The sequence below is a fragment of the Lepisma saccharinum genome, chromosome 2, assembly GCF_977018435.1.
Source record: "Lepisma saccharinum chromosome 2, izLepSacc3.1, whole genome shotgun sequence".
NCBI classification, from domain to species: Eukaryota; Metazoa; Arthropoda; class Insecta; order Zygentoma; family Lepismatidae; genus Lepisma; species Lepisma saccharinum.
In genome coordinates, this window is record NC_139230.1 from 165943656 (window position 1) to 165963833 (window position 20178).

The following is a 20178-nucleotide window of genomic DNA, read 5'->3' on the forward strand; positions in this document are numbered from 1 at the left end:
ATAACTAAGCCAGAAAAGCTGAAAAAACACTTTTGTTTATGCTTTTTAAGCAATTGATAACTCTGCCATCTGGTGGGAGAAAGTGGCAATTCTCCCAAAGACAAGGAAAGATCTCAAAGGACTCCAGCTGGCCAATGAGAAGCCGTCAAGGCTGTGACGTCACAGAGGAGACTTTCAGATGGCCTATTGTGTTCTGAGCTTGCTAGTCAAGCTCACTTGTATTACAGACCCACCTGAGAGCAGGTTAGCTTGGAAGTTGCTGGTAAAATCCAGTGTGAGAATGGCCACCTGTGCCAGCAACAAAGGATACATAAAGGGAAAAGGGATCTAAGGTCCTGTTACAGTAAACACAGGCCTAAGTGTGTGTGACCAAGTGGGATATTGTGTCCACAAGTGCATTTAAGGATCCCAGTGAAAATTCAGCAAAATAGCGAGTTTTGTGTCCCTCATCCCATGTGGAAATCCAGACCACATGGTCAGCAGAACTGACGCCATAGAAGCAACCATAGGATATCAAAGAATATCCAAGTTGTTCTTAGCCATCCATCCAAGAAAAGCCAGGAAAACTCATTTATCACCCCCCAAAGCCTTTGTTACACCAAGGAAGCACATAATATTAATTTTTTAGTGTGGTGTAACACAAATTTGTCCATGTGTCGGGATGTGGCGATAAAGAGTGAAATAGCGTGTGTAAGGCCCCAGGTATGAGTGATATAGTGTGAAAACGGCTGATATGTAAGTACAAAATCTTTTGTATATCTTTTTTGTGTCTTGTACAGTGAAGTGCTCATGTCTGGTGGCAGCTATGCCACAAGTGATGTTCTTTTCAATGAATAAATATGTCGTTTAAAGGTGTCTGACCTTCTATCATTTTAGTGAATCATAAGCCTATTAAGCCCTCCTCTAGTTACCGATTATTAAAGTTAGGCTAAAGTTCGTCTGTTGCTTAACAGATATCTCAGGGAATATCTGTTACTATACGGAACACCACATGTGGAATAGGGTCTGCGTGTGGCCGCGTAAAGCGTGGTTCTCTTTTGTTTTTGCTGTTTTTTATATATTATATATTTAAAGTTAACCTTTTGTAAAACCAACTTTAAAGCAACGTAATATAAACAAAGCAAACCCACAATAACAAAAACCATTTTCCCCTTATACGAGATTATGAGACTCAGAGGTAGCAGATTCACTACGATGGATACAAGGTCAAAGTCACTAGAACGGCCAGCCGGCCATATGTCATCCCCCAGTGGTAGTGGAGACTCCCAACTAGCCTTAATTATAGCCATGCTCAAAGACCAAGGGCAAAAGATTGATAGTCAGGGGCAAAAGCTTGATAGTCAGGGACAAAAGCTTGACAGTCAGGGAAGGGAGATCATTCAGGCATCAGCAGAGATGCATAGGAAACTGGAGGCTGTTCGTATGGAGTTCCAGGCCAGACTGGACTCCATCCACAACGTAACGACAAGATCAGTAACGTAGAAATCAGATGTAACGAGCTGGAAAAACAGGTCAATAAGGACTATGTCCAGCTATCTGAACAAAGTTAGTGAATTGAGGGAAATAGTGCAAGGGTTAAATGGTACAGACAACCAGACCACCGTAGCACAACTCCTAGGCAGGTTAGATGCCCTGGAGAACACTTGCAGGGAAATTGCCCGCAGTGATAGTGCCATCGCCATAGAAGATGGAATTCTTGAGCGATTGAGGAGGGAGATGCAGAACTGTATGGTTGGAGAACTAGTTCGCACAATAGCATCTCCGAGGGTCAGAGTGTTCCGCAGCCCGCCCTTCCGCTATCAGACAATAGTGAGAAGGATCGGACAACCGAACAGGCTAAAGATAGTGCAGCCCTCACGAAAATTTTGGCGTGCCTAGAGGGGTTGGAGAGGTACATTACTAAATCACCTGCTCCGGTAAACCCATGCACCAAGCCAAGTCCTCACCCAAGTAAAGAGTCTGCAGTCGGAGCCACCAACCACTTGCACAAGGTTTCCGAAGTCACTAGCAGAGGTCCAATGTCAGATCATAGTAGTGGGTATTCCTCCCCCCAAAGGTACCATGTTTCACATAACTTCTCGGAATCCTCATCCGGAGGTTCGGACACAGAATTCCGAAGCCAACGGAAAAGGAAAAACCGAAGAAGGGGTAAAAGGGCACCCAGGGTTAGGTTCTCAGACCTAAAACAACTGCCCACGTTTAGCAGTCAGGGAAATAATCTGGCCTCTGATTTCCTACAAGAATTTGAGAGGGATCTTGATCTTCTAGAAATAGATCTAGAAGATGCCCTTAAAATAGTGTCGTATAGTCTGCGGGACGAGGCACGCCAGTGGTTCGAAAGGAACAAACACAAGTTCCGATCGTATGTGAACTTTAAGAAACAGTTCCTGAAGTATTTTCAAGGTGATGGGTGGAGGGCTTCCTCATTATCAAAAGCCCTTAATAGCAAATATAACCCTAACCTACATAGATCAATGCATAAATATTTTTGGAAACAGGTGAAGATGTTTAGACTGGCCTTACCAGAAATTGCAGATCACCAGATTTTTACACATGTCATCCAACAGCTGCCACGTAGCTTAAGGGATCAGCTGGTCCTAGCCCCCTTTACCTCTTTACAGGCAGTGGCCAATTCCATACTCAGGTATGAAAGTGTACAGGCGCCACAAAACCCTGAGAGAGATGGCACAAGGCATGCACGACTTCCATATGGGAGAACCACCCCTCACGTCAACCAGTCGTACGTGAGTCGTGGGAAGGATGACACAAGTGGTCCATCAGATCCCGATAAAGCATACAGTAACCAGTACAGGCGTAGGGATAAGAATAGGTTTAAGGAACCCATCAGCGGGAAAAAAGGTAAAGGACCAAGAAAGGGTATAGAACCCCAGGGTAGGAGTTTGTTAAGACCTCTCGGCATATAGCTGAGGTGCATTCTGAAAGCCACAGTCAGGGAAACTAGATAAGCAACGTCCTGAAGTGGGGAGGGGCGATGCCGAACCTAGATTAAGCCCACCATGTTCAACCCAGTGTAATCATCATCCAATCATTAAGGCTCATCAAGCCATTGGAGATTCAATGTTGTCTAGGCTAGCTCAAAACAAGTTTGGTTACCCAGTCCAAAGGGACTATGACGGTAGATACCATGTAGGGCTATGTAAGTCGTCGGGACAATCCTCTAGCCAGCTGCTCAGTGAACTCCGTCATACTAAAAGTGTGCACGATAAAGTAGTGTTGATGATTGCAACAAATGACATGCTCCGAGGGGAAGACAGCGACCGAGTGCTGCGGAACCTCGAGTGCATAGTAGGGGTTCTTAAGAGGAAAGGTGCCAAGAAGATAATCATTCTGACACCTCCACCAATTCCCAGACTAGCTAAGGAAAATAGAGCTAAGTTCTGGGCAGGGTATGATTCTCTCCTAGGTAAAATTACCTCACTGGAGAACAAAGGTAATATAAGAGTGCTTGATGTTTCTTCCAAGTTTACTCACCAGGGTCAAGAATTAAATATGTCCTTATTTGAGGAAACCATGGGGTATGGCAGTTACAAAAGGCCTGACCTGGTTCACCTCAGTCCCAGGGGCATGGACGTGATTCTCAAGGCGTTAGATGAGGTACGGTGGTTTACCCAGCAACAGCCAGAGACCAACAAACGTCAGTCACCTCAACAATGGGAGGATGTAGATGCCATAATGCCATACAGCCCACCGACGGGAACTAGCCAACGCTGCTCTCGTAGGGGGTGATGGTGGCGAAGGTAAAGTAAATCCCCATAGATTAATAAATGTTCCATTCTGTAACAGGGACGACAGTGTGTCTATAGAAAAGGAACTGGTTAGGGATAATTGTAACAGTGTAGTACCCATTTATTTGTATTAGTCAAGTAACATGTAATATTTTTAATGTTATACATTGTGTCAATGGTAGAATTATAAGTAATCAACATGTAAATAACATGAAGCTATGGAGATGTAGTCCCAAAGTATACAACCTGTACATCGACAAGCTCAAACTATTACATCCTGATTTAGCATTCAAAGTGCCTCAAAAATGCTAAGCAAAGTTGTGGATGGGGTTCAGTTCTGTCTGAATACAGAACAGCAGTTGTAAATAGTATATGGGACCTATATTTCATTTTTGTGCATTTTATATACTGTCAATGTTCTAATATATCCTATATTTAGAGTATTTCACATTTATGTTGTCCTATTTGAGGGTATGGTAAGAAACATCCCTCAGAGCTCAAAATGCCAAAACAAAATTAGTAAACATCTCCACTACCACCATGTTTGAGTAGGCCAAAGGTAAATGTCGACACAACCAAGGTACAGCCAAAGCCAAACATGAGAATTCACCACCAACACAGCCAAATTGTGTAAGTAATGGGGCAAGTGATAGTGTGCAGTGACCCATCACAAGTGTGCCACCATCCCAAAACACACAGGCTTAGGGGTGAAGAGCGATACATTGCAAGCAAGATGTTAGGAACTATTCACCATGCCCCCTGAGGCACAGGAAGCATGGGGAGTGTCTGATTAGTGGTTGTCACGCCCCAAGATTACCGAGCGGAAATTAACAACCATGAAAACCAGGACATACCCATAGTGCATATTGTGTAAGTGCGCATAGACAAGTGATATCCGAACATACGTATAAAGAAAGTCCAATGTGTGTATGCAGACTTAGGTACACAAGTAGTGTTCAAGGGCTTCTTTTTATAAATGTGTCTCTTTGGACTAAGTGCTGAAAGGGTAGAGTAATCCATTCCCTTCAAGGCAAAGAGAACAAACAGTCTTACAAATTACGTACGGTGACCAAAGTATCTTATATATATATATATGTACATCTATATAAATTCTTTATCATAATGGGTAGTCATGACTCAAGACACCCAAGAACTTTCATAGGGATAGGAATGGAATAGGAGGCAGAAACTCTGTCCTCAATGTATTACAAATATTTTTAATATGTATATTTCCAAGAGTGCATCAATGTAGATGTATATTTCAAGTATGGTAATTTTCAACATGTCTATTACAGGAGTATATTAATGTCAATATGCAAGATCATTTCAAATGTTTCTTTTAACAGCATATGTGTAATTTAATTTTATATAGCCGTGAATATTTATTTTTGTGTGTGTTTGCATAATAGTGTTTAAGGTTAGTGAGGGTAAAGAAAAACGAATCGCTTCTCGAATCCTTTTTCTTTTTCCCGAGGGGCCGGGATATGTATGACCAATCAGCATTGGGCATACATGCCCACACACAAATAACCACAGGTCAACCTAAGTACAAGGGCCATTAGGTTGGCATCAGGGAAAGCTTGTGAGAGCTATTTTCCCAGAAACTTATACCCCCCACCCCCAATTAGAATCATGGGTCATGTTTACCAACCAGTTGTCACTCATGGGAGGGGTAGAAATGCTTTATTTATAAAGAACCAACCATTGTTAGGCTGACAGTAGCCATTTTGGAGAACAAAAACCATGTGCTCCAAATCACATGTTTACTAAATCTTTTATTCTTTACTGAAAATCAGAGATAACACTCACCCATAGGTAAAATAATGCCTAATTTATTAAAAGTAAACTCATTTGCAATTATCTGGCATAACTAAGCCAGAAAAGCTGAAAAAACACTTTTGTTTATGCTTTTTAAGCAATTGATAACACTGCCATCTGGTGGGAGAAAGTGGCAATTCTCCCAAAGACAAGGAAAGATCTCAAAGGACTCCAGCTGGCCAATGAGAAGCCGTCAAGGCTGTGACGTCACAGAGGAGACTTTCAGATGGCCTATTGTGTTCTGAGCTTGCTAGTCAAGCTCACTTGTATTACAGACCCACCTGAGAGCAGGTCAGCTTGGAAGTTGCTGGTAAAATCCAGTGTGAGAATGGCCACCTGTGCCAGCAACAAAGGATACATAAAGGGAAAAGGGATCTAAGGTCCTGTTACAGTAAACACAGGCCTAAGTGTGTGTGACCAAGTGGGATATTGTGTCCACAAGTGCATTTAAGGATCCCAGTGAAAATTCAGCAAAATAGCGAGTTTTGTGTCCCTCATCCCATGTGGAAATCCAGACCACATGGTCGGCAGAACTGACGCCATAGAAGCAACCATAGGATATCAAAGAATATCCAAGTTGTTCTTAGCCATCCATCCAAGAAAAGCCAGGAAAACTCATTTATCACCCCCCAAAGCCTTTGTTACACCAAGGAAGCACATAATATTAATTTTTTAGTGTGGTGTAACACAAATTTGTCCATGTGTCGGGATGTGGCGATAAAGAGTGAAATAGCGTGTGTAAGGCCCCAGGTATGAGTGATATAGTGTGAAAACGGCTGATATGTAAGTACAAAATCTTTTGTATATCTTTTTTGTGTCTTGTACAGTGAAGTGTTCAATGTTTGGTGGCAGCTATGCCACAAGTGATGTTCTTTTCAATGAATAAATATGTCGTTTAAAGGTGTCTGACCTTCTATCATTTTAGTGAATCATAAGCCTATTAAGCCCTCCTCTAGTTACAGATTATTAAAGTTAGGCTAAAGTTCGTCTGTTGCTTAACAGATATCTCAGGGGATATCTGTTACTATACGGAACACCACACGTGGAATAGGGTCTGCGTGTGGCCGCGTAAAGCGTGGTTCTCTTTTGTTTTTGCTGTTTTTGATATATTATATATTTAAAGTTAACCTTTTGTAAAACCAACTTTAAAGCAACGTAATATAAACAAAGCAAACCCACAATATACAAAAACCAATCCCCCTTATATGGAAAATGAACTCTAAATCATGAAATTTAGATTTATTTACAGAAATCACTTTCCACAGTATGAATTATCCTGTGATATATGCAAAATTCCTGAGAACTGATTCATTCTGTTACAAAATTAGGGATCAAAAACAGTTCTGTACACAGGTATAAACTAAAAAGTACTCCAACAACTACATAAAAGGACATACAGGTTAAAGTGGGATCAGGATCACTGTGAAATGTGCCTCCACTGGGGTGTGATGAAGCTGGGTCCCCTTGATTAGAAGGTGACAGCATTGCCAGCATTCATGCTTCAAGGTGATACAAACTGTACTAGAGAATAGATTTCTCAGCACAACAGAAAGTTATCAAACTTTTATGACCTTGTTATTAAAGAATTAATAAATAGAGTGCTGATTTATAGGTAACTTAAGAAATAAACAGGCAAATAGGCAACAAACATTATGAAACTGGCACTACAAAATAGCAAAATAGGCAGTGAACATGAACTTTCTATTAATTTTCTTAGTGGCACACTTACTAACTTGATTTTTTTTGTATTTTATTGTAATTTACATTTTTCTGTTATTTTTGGCAATCATGATGGTTGTAAAATAGAAACATCAGTTTGTGAAACTGACACTTGTTTTAACAAAATCGTGTTTACAGATATGCCCCCCCAAAAAAGTATATATTCAAATATTTAAAAAAAAACAAAGACATTAGTTTTCAAAGTTTTTGAAGGTCTCTTGTGAAATATCCAGACGTTTTTGATGACATCTTTACTCATTGGTCAATTTCCATAACTTTTCCACTCCAGTGCAAAATCTGACTTAGGGTGCATACCACCTACATCAGGAATCTCACACAGAGCATACAGTGACACCTTCAGGTTTTTCAGGTGACCAAGGGGGGGATATGTAAACTCTGAGCAAATAAATGCCCCACCTGCAGCTGAATCAAGTCAAAGCAAATGCAAGGCATATACGTGGAGGAATCAAAAAGTAATGTCTCCTCGTATAATTTTGTGTAATGTGTAGCAAGTTGTGGATGTGTTATTACTATGTTATATATTAGACCTTGATGTGTACTTTATGTTTCAGATTGACTGAAGGAAGCCATGGATTTGAGGCATAAACAAAGAGCTGTGATTGAGTTCTTGGCAAAAGAGGGTTGCATCCCTGTAGAAATCCATAGGAGGTTAACAAATGTCTATGAGGACACTGTAGTGGACATGAGCAATGTCAGACATTGGGTGAAGAGGTTCAACAAAGGAGAGATTGATATTGCAAATAAACCGCACAACGGACGTCCATCAACATCACTGATCTGGGATAGCAGGAGGCATTACTTTTTGATACCCCGTAGTATATACACCTTATGCACTGCAATAGCACACTGCATATATGTGAATCATGTAGGAAATGTAAGTTTGTGAATGTTTCATAATAGTGTGCCACTAAGAAACTTCCGGTTGGAATTTTGGTCACAAAGTTTCCCCGTAAATAGTGTTCCTTCTTCATCGATCTCAAGTGTCCATTCCTACATTAAAAACTTGCATTATTTTTAGCATGTGAATGGTTCTTAAGGAAAGCAGTGATTATATTAATCTACTTATGCATGCATTTCCTTCCTGCACTGCTCTGCTCTGGGTGTTCAGTATGTTTATTCTTGTGTTCCTTGCAAGAATTTATTGTTTATCGGAAGGCAGATCAAGAAAAAAATTAGCTTGTCTTTTAACTCCTCTCTTTGTGTCTACTGCTTGTATTTCATAATTGTCAAAGCTAAACAGACTTTCGAAACTGTAGATTGAAAACATTTCAGTTTTCTCCCTTACAAGTCATTGCTTTGGAGCCAGGAGACAAAACATCCACAATAGCAGCAGCCCCCCCCCTGCTCCCACACACACACTGACCAGTGAGAACTGGGGGGGGGGGTAGGAGTTTGAGAAACAAGTTGAATCATACCTTTATTGCAGTCATGCATTATTGAGCTTGTGTAGAGAAAGGTGGGAGACTTTTATTTTACTTTTAGCATCTATGTTCATTGAATATACATATCCAAGAGTGACTGCTTAATATTAGACATCAAAGGGAAGGAGAAGAGACTATCGTTTTTCGTATTTATGTTAATTGGTTCAGATGTCTTTTGTAAGGAGGCTAACTTATACATGAGCAAGAAAATCGGGGCTGAAACACTTCATACTTTTTAGTAATTACAAGACTAGTGATGATAGCATAGTGAGCATCAGGAGGGCAAATACACCCACCTTAAGTTTACCTATCTGTCCCTCCAGCAAATGAGAATAAGTACATAAATATATGCTCTTTTGGCCCCAATATGCATTTTAATGGTATTTAGGTGTGTACAAAATTTCACTGCGCCAGAAAATATTGAACAACAGAAATGAAAATTGGTTGAAATTTTAAAGGTATCATGTCTCTATAGTACTAGGTAAAAAAAAAAAAAAAAAAGGTAAAGTGTTCCCCTGTGCATAGCACCATGCCATGAAGGCGTATAGGGGGTGTGGGAGTAACGCCCCACACTTTCTTGATCCGGTCGTGAGTGGGGGTGATGTGATCAGCATCACGCCCCTGACCGCCTTTACCCCCCAGGGTTTCCCCCAGGTACCCATGTTATTCGACGCTGGGTGGGCGCCGGGGCCGCTTTCACCGTTAGAAAAGTTCCCGGATTTGAACCGGCCGGGGATCGAACCCGGGACCTTGACTAACAAATGAAATAAGTAAAGAGATAATGTAATATCCAGGTACAATAAAGCCATGAAATTCCCATCATATGTATGAATCCATGCACTTAAAAATATTCCAAACAAATACTAACCTGCTTATCAAGAGGAACACTGTATAACACCAAAATCTCTTCCATGATCTCTGCTGGATTCTTCCCAATTTTGTCAACATTTTCAATGTGTATGCATGTAACCTGGTTTGAGATGTTCTTCCCTCGGTTGTATACAGTCTGCCACTCAGATAGCTCGGTATAATACTCAAAATGTACAGTTGTAGCTCCTATTGGAAATGCCTGGAAGAACAAGATGATAAATTTGTAAATGGTCTTTTGAATGGTCTTCAAATACATTTACACAAAAAATATATTCATCTGTAATAATATTTCTAAACTTACATATCTTATAATGTACAAAATTAATTATTAACTACAAATAAGAACACATGCAGAAGATGCAAAGAAACAATACAAGGAACTGAATACACTTGACCAAACAAAAGAAAAATATATACCTTACAGGGTCATCACCTGTGCTCTGAAGTACAAAGAAGGACCATGTACCAAAATCACCATGCAATTAATAAAAAGTTACCTTTAAATTAGTAAAAATTTTCCCCATAACAATACTAAGATATTAAAATACAATGCCTTTTTTGGACAAATCACCCACGGAATGGCGGCAAAAAGTAAGATCACATCTGCTGGCAAATGGGATGCAATATCCATGTAACTGGAGCCACTAGCTATGTAATGAAAGAAGCTCATACAATTGCATCAACAGTTACAATGAAAATGAGCACATACTTTGTTACCCAAGGTGTTGGAAATGATGTCCTGCTGATTCAAACCCCCCTGATATTTTCTTTAGATTCTTCTAATGTATGGTTTGAGGTTTGAAAGCTTGGTAGCTCACCACGCAGACGTCATGAAAATGTCTGTTTCTTGTGCAAGGCGCCGGAGGGATTTTTGATCCTGCTTCAACATTTCTGCTCATTAAGCACATGCCGTTTTACCCTTTGCATCTTATCAAGAACAGACCCTGATTTCCTAAATTTGTTCACAAGTATTCAAACACTGCCTCTATGTGAAACAGGAACACCTGGGAATTCTGCTGCAAAACATATTTTAACTTCCCTACAAGAATTCATAATGATGTAAGAGTCGTGCATAAAAATCCATTGTTTCAAATTGTACAGACAGCGTGGCATAATTAGACTGCAGAAAAGCACCAGTAATATGTAAACTAAAAAAATACATTCTAAAACACTTGTTAACACCTTAACACTTCAAAAACACGTGTAAACTGGACACCAGCTATCTGGGTAATGAAACACTGATGCATCTAGTGGCAAGTCAGCATACAGCTGTGGGTCTAAATGCTTCTTACTTCCCACTGAGCTAGTCGCCGTTCCGCAGGCAACTCGAGCGAAAAAGGCACTGTATAAACTTCCAGTTTTTCATAAATAATGAAAGAATCACATATCTTATGAAAGATATTCCATAATTGAACCCACCCAGATGTTTGTTGGTTTGAGAGAAAGAGAAAGAGTGAGCAAGTGAGAGAGAGAGCGAGTGAGAGTATATGCGTGTGTAAGGGCAGGGGGGGAGGGAAGCATGCATGCAAACACACATTTGTTTAGCTTAGAATCTTAAGATCTATGACTAGGGAATAGCAACCTGAGCATGTTTTTCAAACAATAAGTTTCAAGTGTGTCACAACAATTCATTTCCACATGCAAAACTTTGATTTGTTGATTTTATTTCGCTTCTTGTGCCACTTTTGGCTAATTTGCGAAGATGGGGATGAGTGATGATATGATGGAATTGATGAATGGACATTCGCAAACATCCATGCCCAGGCCAGGATTTGAACCTGGGACCCCTGGCTTCTTAGCACAATGGGGGCCGGCATGCAAAAGTTTGAGATTTAGCTCACAGCAGAAGTGCATTAACTGTCATGGATGCACATGGTTGACTTACTCCCATCTATTGTCTGTCTGGTGGTTGCTCAGTACATACACATATCATAGGGTTAGCATTTCGGACATCTTTATAATTAATTTACTTGTTCAAGTTCAACAGCTGACTGCAGCATTGTTTTTATTGAGCGCAAAGATCATAAAAGACCCTTCAGCGAACTCACTGGCTAAATAATCTTCATTGCCTGCAGGTTTCCATGGTTGTTACAAGAATATTCACACAAAATACTACATGTGTGTTAATTGTTCACTTTCGTTTGATGTTTCAATCAAGACATTGATTCACACCTTTGTACCTTCATTGTAGCACACCTTGAAATACTGATCCTTGAACAAGCATTTGATTTCATTTAACATTAAAATAACTGTGGAAACATAATAAAGCCTTCATGTTTCTTTCAGTTGTGATTCACGAGCATGTAAAGTCAAAATCATATAAAACTGACCACACACCACACCACACCACTGAAAGTTACTGAATGGTAATCACTCCAAGCGTAAACCATCTTAAAACTGTTACCACAAATATCAAACAGAAAGCTGTTGTTGGCAGTTCTTGGGTATGTCAGAACACTTATTTATTTCTGCTACATATGCATCACTATATAAACCAAACATAAACAGCCAGAAGGATGCAAATTACACTTTCATGTAACCAAATATGTATCAAACTTCATTTGAATAAAATTTTGTACTTTCAAGTAGCCAGTACAGATATTACACTCCTCACAAAAAGTTTGGAATATTGTTACGTTAGTCAATAGGTGAGAGAGACAGCCTTGGAATGCAACAACACATGGTATCTGTCTGGTGGACATTCTAGTCTTCTTGCAGACATATGCCACCGTGCCTACCACATATTGCCTAATTTAAACATTACAAGTGAATATTAAATCTAATTCTCATTTTGAGAAAAGCTAAATATGGTTCAATATGTATATGTAGGGGCATGCATATTTAGTTTTTGATGAAAACACAAAATGTGAAATAACACATTGTAATGCTTATTTTTCACGTTTCTGAAAGGTGTGGGGAGGATTTTCCTACCTCGTTTTGTCACGAAATAATGCGAAATGAACTGCAAAATGCGAAATAGACTCAAACACGAAATTTAGAGTTTATTTACAGACATGACATTTTCTGAAGTAAGAATTATCCTTCGAGTTATGCAATTCACAGAAAATTTATTAATTCTACTGTAAATATTTGAGAAGCAAAAATGGACCCCTTTATACAGGAATAAAGTTAATATTCTGGCAACGACATAAATGTACTATAAGAAGGAATATGTTTTTTTTGTGTAGTAAGAGCAGTTTTTAAATCAAATTTGGGATTATATTCAAATTTTTAAAACCAAAATGCCATTATATATACAGCTTATTCACCGCAATAACAGCGAAATTTTATTTTATGTACCACTTTTGAACCCAAAATTGACTTTTTTGTACAGAAATTTTGCTTTTTTATTTACTAAAAATATGTGCCTCTATGTATATGTGTATTACACAGAATTTCAAGTGGTCGAAAAAAACTGTTTTTTGGAGAGAGAGAAAAACGAGTTTTTACCATGGCTTTTTTCACAAAAGTGTCTCAAATCAATGAAAATACAGGAGTTGGCAGTATTTTAACTGTTCCATGGTTCTCGTTTATCTCCCTAATGTAAAATAGACATTTCTAAATATAAAATACAATTTACAATACGAAATTCGTAGCTAGACGTAGTGTTTACCAAAGAACTGGCTTTTATGAATGGGCCACTCAGTGATATCTTCATATTTCGGTAGAATTATTAGATATATATCTATGTAGTATAAACATATTCACATAAGTAGGGTAGTTTTGTATGTGTTTTTACCCCTTCCCTGTGTTCGACCTAATATTACGCCCGCAAACATCTCTGACTGAAGTAACATGTGTTGAATGGAATAATACATTTTTTTGTTGGAGAAACATATGTTTTGCTATTGAAGAAACAATGACCTTTTATTTAGTCACGATTTTCAGTGCCCACATAGAAGAAAAAAAAGAAAAACAAAAAGTTCAGAGGAAAGTAAACTATTTTTGTGTTATTCTGACAAAGTGCAAATGTGAGTTCGTTTGTGAGCTGCTTTTAGTCAGTTGCTTTACGTACTTTTTTTTTTTTTTTTTTTTGGTGTTGTGTTATTTGCACTGTTGGTGATTTATTGTTGGTTTTTGAGTTTGTGAGTTTCTAATAGTATTGTCAAACAGGATTGAGAAATATTTTTTCCCCTCATACCTATTGAAGATATTGCAATGAAACTTGGCGGACGCATTAAGTATAGACCATAGTATTTTTTTAAGGTAAATTATAATTGGGTTCCTATATCTAGGGCTGGTCCAGATTATAATTGGGTACCTATATCTAAGGCCGGTCCCGAGTGCACCAAAGTTACCAAAAGGGATTTTTTGGAGGGAAATTTCCCGATTTATCCCTATTAGTATCTAATAGTATTGTCAAACAGGATTGCAAAAAAAATTTTTTCCTCATCCCTCATACCTATTGAAGATATTGCAATGAAACTTGGCGGATTAATTATGTATGTATGTATGTATGTATAGACCATAGTATTTTTCAAGGTAGATTATAATCTGGTACCTATATCCAGGGCCGGTTCAGAGGGCCCCAAACCTACCAAAAGGGATATTTCGGAGGAAAATTTCCCAAATTATCCCCAATTTCCCTTTCCTCATACTTGATGTACACACGTGCATGGTACCATTTGAAAGCCTGTTCTATTCTGAAGAGAAAGACGTATGACCCATTATTCTCGAATGAATTGTGATGAAGCAGTAGCTACTTAAAAATATTACTACGTAAACTAAAAAAAAAAAAAAAAAACACAGAACGGAAAGCATTTTGCCAGAAAATTGCCCAGAGAAGGGGTTAATAGAACCTAATAGTATGATATGATTTTCAATGTTTGATTGATTGAATTGGTGTTTTAAGTCCACATTATGCACAGTAAGGCTAATCGGGACTGGACCTACAGTTTAAAGTGGGATCCGAACCACTATGTGCCTCCACCATTATCGAACCCAGGACCACTTGATTACAAGGCGAGGATGCTACCACTGCGCCATCGAGGAGGCCTTCAATGTTTGAATTTGTTATATGAACACGTACATGAAGCAAGAAAAATATTGCTCTACCTTTTGAAAATCTAGTATCAAATCTCCTTACATTAAAGTTTGTGTTCAGTAAAATATAGTTGTATTCAGGCTTTCCGTAACTTTGTGTATAATTTGGTTAAATGGCCGCTAAACCTTCTCACGGAGCAACTAGTAATGTATTTTGGCTGCTTGTTGCAGTGGTTCTCAACCTTTGTGAGACCGCAGCCCAGTACATTTATTTCTTACAAGGCAATGAATGCCCTGATCCCAACAATTTCACTCTTAAATACATTTCTGATCATTAAAGTTGATATGGGAATTAATATGCACCCTTAATTAATATATCAACTATGGCATAATCATAGTTCAATTATGTATAGACTTGCTGTCAAATATAAAATTAGATTTAAATTAGTCTTAACCCCTGGGTGCAATGAACCTTTTTCAGCTCGGCGGTTGAAAAATACTAGAGCTAATAATGAAGCAGAAGCAAATTAGACTGGCCGCAAATGTAAGAAAAAATCTATTTAAAAAACCTGGACTAGACCTAGAATTTGAAATGAGATCCGAAGCACTCTGCCTCCACTGAGGATTGAACCTCAGACCCCTTCTTATTACAATGAAACAGCATTACTTTATTCCACTATAGAGGCCCATTCATGATTATAAAAGGAACTTTCTCTCAAAAAGCCAGCCTTTTTCCAACAGTACTTGCAATTTGTTCTCTGTGATTTACAGGCTAAATTAAATCTTAAATCTCTGATGAAGTAGCTAACAATGCTGTTAACCTTTTGCATCCCGAGTGTCTTGATCGAGATCCTACATGTAACCCCTTGCATCCCGAACGTCTCGATTGAGATCCTCTAGAATGCTCGTAGTTTTTACATTATAATGTCGCTATTTTTGGCTGGATTTGAGATTTTCTTCTTTTACATTATTGTTAACACACATATTAAACAATTATGACTGTTGCACGTCTTGGTGTCTAACAAAAAAGGCTGGAAAATGGCGGCTTTTTTTGTGGGGCTTCCTCAAAAAGGAAAAAGAATTCCAACAAACAAAGGCTGGATTTGTTACCAATTCTTTTCTTCCACCACTGGAAACTAGATGGAAACTTCTTGGTACCGAAGGTCACAAGGAATTTTCGCCATGTCGGCACAAGGGGGGAGGGGGGAAGAGGGGTTGAGGAAAACTGCGCTATTACAAAGAAAAGTTCAAAAGCAAGATGAAAACAGGTCTTTGTTGCCAAGCACATGTACCATGTATGGAGTACCATCAGTGAGAGTCATAGCTCCAGACCAAGCATGGGAGCTGCAGAGATAAGTACAAAAGACATCATATTTGTACTACTTTTCCAATGACTTTTTGACCAAATGTGCACTTACCTATATTCTGAAAGAGTCAGCGGTGTGCAGACCTCATTTTGGGGGTACAAGTCGTGTTCTATTGGTCATATGATAATAGTGCAATTATTTTTGTGTTTCTAAAACTCTAGCGTTTATTTCCATGTATATTGTTACAATGTCTTGTACTTTTTGTTGGGGTGGGGCAGGGGTGAAACCTCCATTTTTTTTCAAAAAAAATTCTTGAATTTTCAGGTTCATCCCCCCTCCCCTTCCCATTCAGTTGTCAGCAGCTCTTAGGACAAGGAAACAAGTCAAGGTAGATTTAAAATAACATCCAAGCACATTCGATCTTCTCTTCTTGCGTATCCAAGAGCAAGCGAAATCACAATGGCAAAATAAGCTTAGCGTGTTGGGTAGTGGCCGTCGGGTGCGGGGTAACATTGGCGCGCTTGGGGGAAAGGTCAAGTGCTATTAGATATCACTCAAGCTTGGTGTGGTGGTGTCTATTTTTACATCAGACCCACTTGCAAGCGGTAGAGCAGTCGTGAAGAGAATGAGTGCAATAAAAAGAGTGCAAAAAACTTATTTTTCGGCCAATCAATTATTGCATGAGTGTCTCACATATATTTTATCTAACTAAAACTCACAAAATCTATTATAATTTTTTATTAATGCTTTCTAGAAGTGCAGTTGTTTATTAAATATAATAATAACCATCATTACACTGTCACTGGCATAAGTGTCTCAAATGAGATGCATTCAAAGATGGCATAAAGTGCATTTGGCCTCCTGATTACATTACATTTATGTTTTTATGAACAAAAGTAATAGAGAAATATTGCAAACATCCCAGGAAACAAAGTAATTTATTTTCAAACAGTTGAAAAATCTCAAATATAGAGTTAGTGGGCCTGCAAACCCCCTCCCCCTCGGTAAGCAAGGCTAAAAATTGTATCTGAACCACTATGCAATATGTGTCCACCGAGATTGGCCAATATCTGTCTCTTGGCTGCTACATCATGTAAATCTTTTTAGCTAGATGTAAAATATGTCATTACAAACCTGTAAACTCATAACAGTAACTTTAAGTGAAATAGGTTAGCTGTAATACGTAAAAAGCCAAAATTTCAGGGTTCTTTCTTTTAAAAAAAAGCTGGCTCTTTATCGACTTTTTGCAACTCTAATTACACATACTTCAGTTTTCCTGCTTTTTATATGACATAGAATCAATACTTAACTGCATAGTTTATATTCATCCATATTATTAGAATAATTAAGTCATGAGAATGGCAGTGGTTAGATCATGTAGCATGCACGTGAGGGAGTAGGAAAGCTTACAGGATATTTGTTGGGAAACCTGTAGTGGTGTAGTTGTGCCAGGCCATACCAGAGCGCCATCCCTGTACTTTTTTTATGTAACCAGGGCATGTCCTGCCTCACAAAATGACAGCAAAGATTTAGTTTCTAAATTTGATTTATTGAACATTAATTTATGCGTCTATCTAAACAAAACCTAATGCACCACAATGTTGTGTAACAGCAAGATGATAATTATTACTTTATTTGAAGACAACTGAGATAACTCTATGCTCCTGTACTGCTGTCATATTACTTTATGTACATATTCCTGTAGATTAATAATCAGCTAAGGTATCTATTAGTCTGTTGTATGTTAACTAGTTACATATGATGATAAAAGTGCACTTCATTTTAACAACTGTGGCACCACACTTTCTAGCTTAAGGTATTTACTACTAGTAATTTAATCTTATGTCATTTGGATGCAGCTTGTAAAGCACCCTGGTAGTATTTAATTTACGACTACACCACTGTAAACTTGATGGTAAGATAGAATGGCAATATTAAGATGGATCTCAAGGAAATTGGGAAGGACAGTCAAGAGTAGAATAAAATGCCATGGATACGGACAGAGAGAAGTCATATGTTGTTGCAATAAACTTGAAATTCGGGTTCAGGAATGCTAGAGAATCAGATTTGCACTACTACTGGTGCAGAGGTATTAGTGGTTCCAAAGTTGCAGTAAAGTAATAAAAGAACATTTCATGAATTTCATAATGACCCTTATACTACCTGGTGTTACGGGAATTAACTATTGAACACTTACTTTCAATGGAACGTCTCTACAACACTCTGCCAAACCAAAACCATTCTCTTTGCCACCCCAACTCTGAAAGAATAAAAAAAAAAACATAAGTACACTTAAGAAATTAAAGTGAAAGTTAATCATTGTATTTAAAACATACAATAAAACATATGTACAACCATATAAGCACTACAATTACCTTGCTAACTGAAACAAACATTATAGAACAAGATATACTAACTGTAGAGTTCAATGCTGTGAGAAATATTAGCAGTTTAAATATTTAAGGTAATAACTATATTCACCTGCCATGCATTAAATGGTGGAGAATATATAAGAAAACTAAGTAAAAATTTTCTACATATTTTCATGAAAATGTAGAATTCAGAATGCAAAGTGAATTTGGTAATTACTTATTTTTCACCTTATTGAACAGTTAAGAGGTTGCAGTAGATCGTTATGTGCAAAAATTATATTTGTATTCTCTGCATAAGTGTTTCTAAGTTTGCAGAATCAGATAAGAGGAAATAAATTTTAATGAAACATCACAGAGTGACATGCCACCAAGGAGGTTCCATTTAGCTATAATAACTCTCAACCACACCATTTTTCCGATATATTCCACTTTTACATGTAATAATGGGAACAAAAGAACATTTAACAAAGTGTAGTACAGAGGGAATTTCCCATTTTCAAAATTTCCTGAAAATTGAGACTTTCAAAAATGTTGCGACCTTCCATTCTTATATATTTTTTTATTGGGGGACTGGCATTACATATCCTAAAAGAGTGGTATTTTGTTGTGCTTTCCTCCAAGTGTGGACCACCCACACAGCCTACGCTAGTAGCAAAATTCCTGAAATTTTTCCCATAAGCTGTCACCATTATACATTTTCCCCAAAGAGAAGTTGAGACTTCGTAATAACCATTGGCACTTAAAACTTGGACAGTTACATTACATATGTGTGAAATTGCATCTTATTCTGATCATTTATGAATAAAATATAAAAAGTTGAAATCGTTCAAATCATTTTGAAACACTGTGTATTGTTTTGCACATACAGGTAATTTTTTTCAGGACAGACAAGAATAATAATTTGAATCAACATGTAGTAATTCAAACATCTAATACACACTACAGTTTACTTGTAACATAAGCCAGAATAAAAAAATATAATAATAATAAAAGAAACTTACTTCTGCCAGATGGTTCAGTCTGGTTAATAGAGCTTGACGTTTATCATCATTCAGCCTTGTAATAAAATTGCTCCTCTTACTAAACATATACAACAGGTTAAGTACACCCAAAACTACATTCATATCACTTGAGGACAACAGAATAATTAAGAACTCCATCGAACTGTAGAGGTGTCTTGAAAATGAATGCTCTATTAGTAATGTGGAAAAATGCAACACCCACAGCACTAGATCCTTGATCTGAAAAAAAAAGAAAAACAAAATGTAGAAATTGAAATATCTAACACAATTTGTGGCCACACCCTATTTGGAAAATATCTGTGTGTGTGGATTGGGGGGGGGGATGCATGCATGCCAGGATGTGTGTCAATATGCACATGTTTTTTTTCCACCCTCCTAAAACATTTTTACATAATATATGCATCAATTATTTAACTATCAAACTGAGCCCTTACGTGCAACACTCCTATCATTCAAGCATTAAAACCACAAGTACAATAAGCAGGGATACACACATACCCCAATATTGTCAAGACACTAAATGATAAAAATGTTCTTTCAAATAATTAAGATGCACACTGCAATTTCAGATGGCACCATCACAAAGCTTAGAATTATATTACAATGGTTCTCTTTTATAAACTATGTCTAGAAAGTAATTCCCTTTCAATTTGCACTGCTGAGCACTGCGATCGTGAGGGTGCACACGTGCGCCAATTGTCTGACCAACATAGCTGTGGTCCATTGTTCTCTCATACAGGGATACAAAACATGGTGTCTCATTATGATAATTTTCTGTACAGTGGTGGCAACTATGTTGAAAATTAGTCCAAGGAGTACTAGAGTGCAATAAAGGTTTTTTTTAGTTGACACAGGGATGTTTTCTGGAATTTATTTTTTGGTTGGGTGTCTAAGGGAAA

The 20178-nt window shown here is 38.0% G+C and overlaps 1 protein-coding gene across 4 annotated transcripts in view; it reads right to left on the bottom strand.

The window, feature by feature from the left end:
• The window catches only part of HUWE1 (HECT, UBA and WWE domain containing E3 ubiquitin protein ligase 1), a 286413-nt gene that overhangs the window by 235119 nt on the left and 31116 nt on the right, over nucleotides 1-20178 (bottom strand). For all 4 annotated transcript variants that reach the window (XM_083117661.1, XM_083117662.1, XM_083117659.1 and 1 more), the window contains exons 5-7: nucleotides 19259-19498; nucleotides 18083-18145; nucleotides 9594-9794 (exon numbers count right to left, since the gene is read on the bottom strand). In XM_083117661.1, the coding sequence (XP_082973787.1) occupies nucleotides 9594-9794; nucleotides 18083-18145; nucleotides 19259-19498 (504 nt within the window). The remainder of the gene's footprint in view (nucleotides 1-9593; nucleotides 9795-18082; nucleotides 18146-19258; nucleotides 19499-20178) is intronic.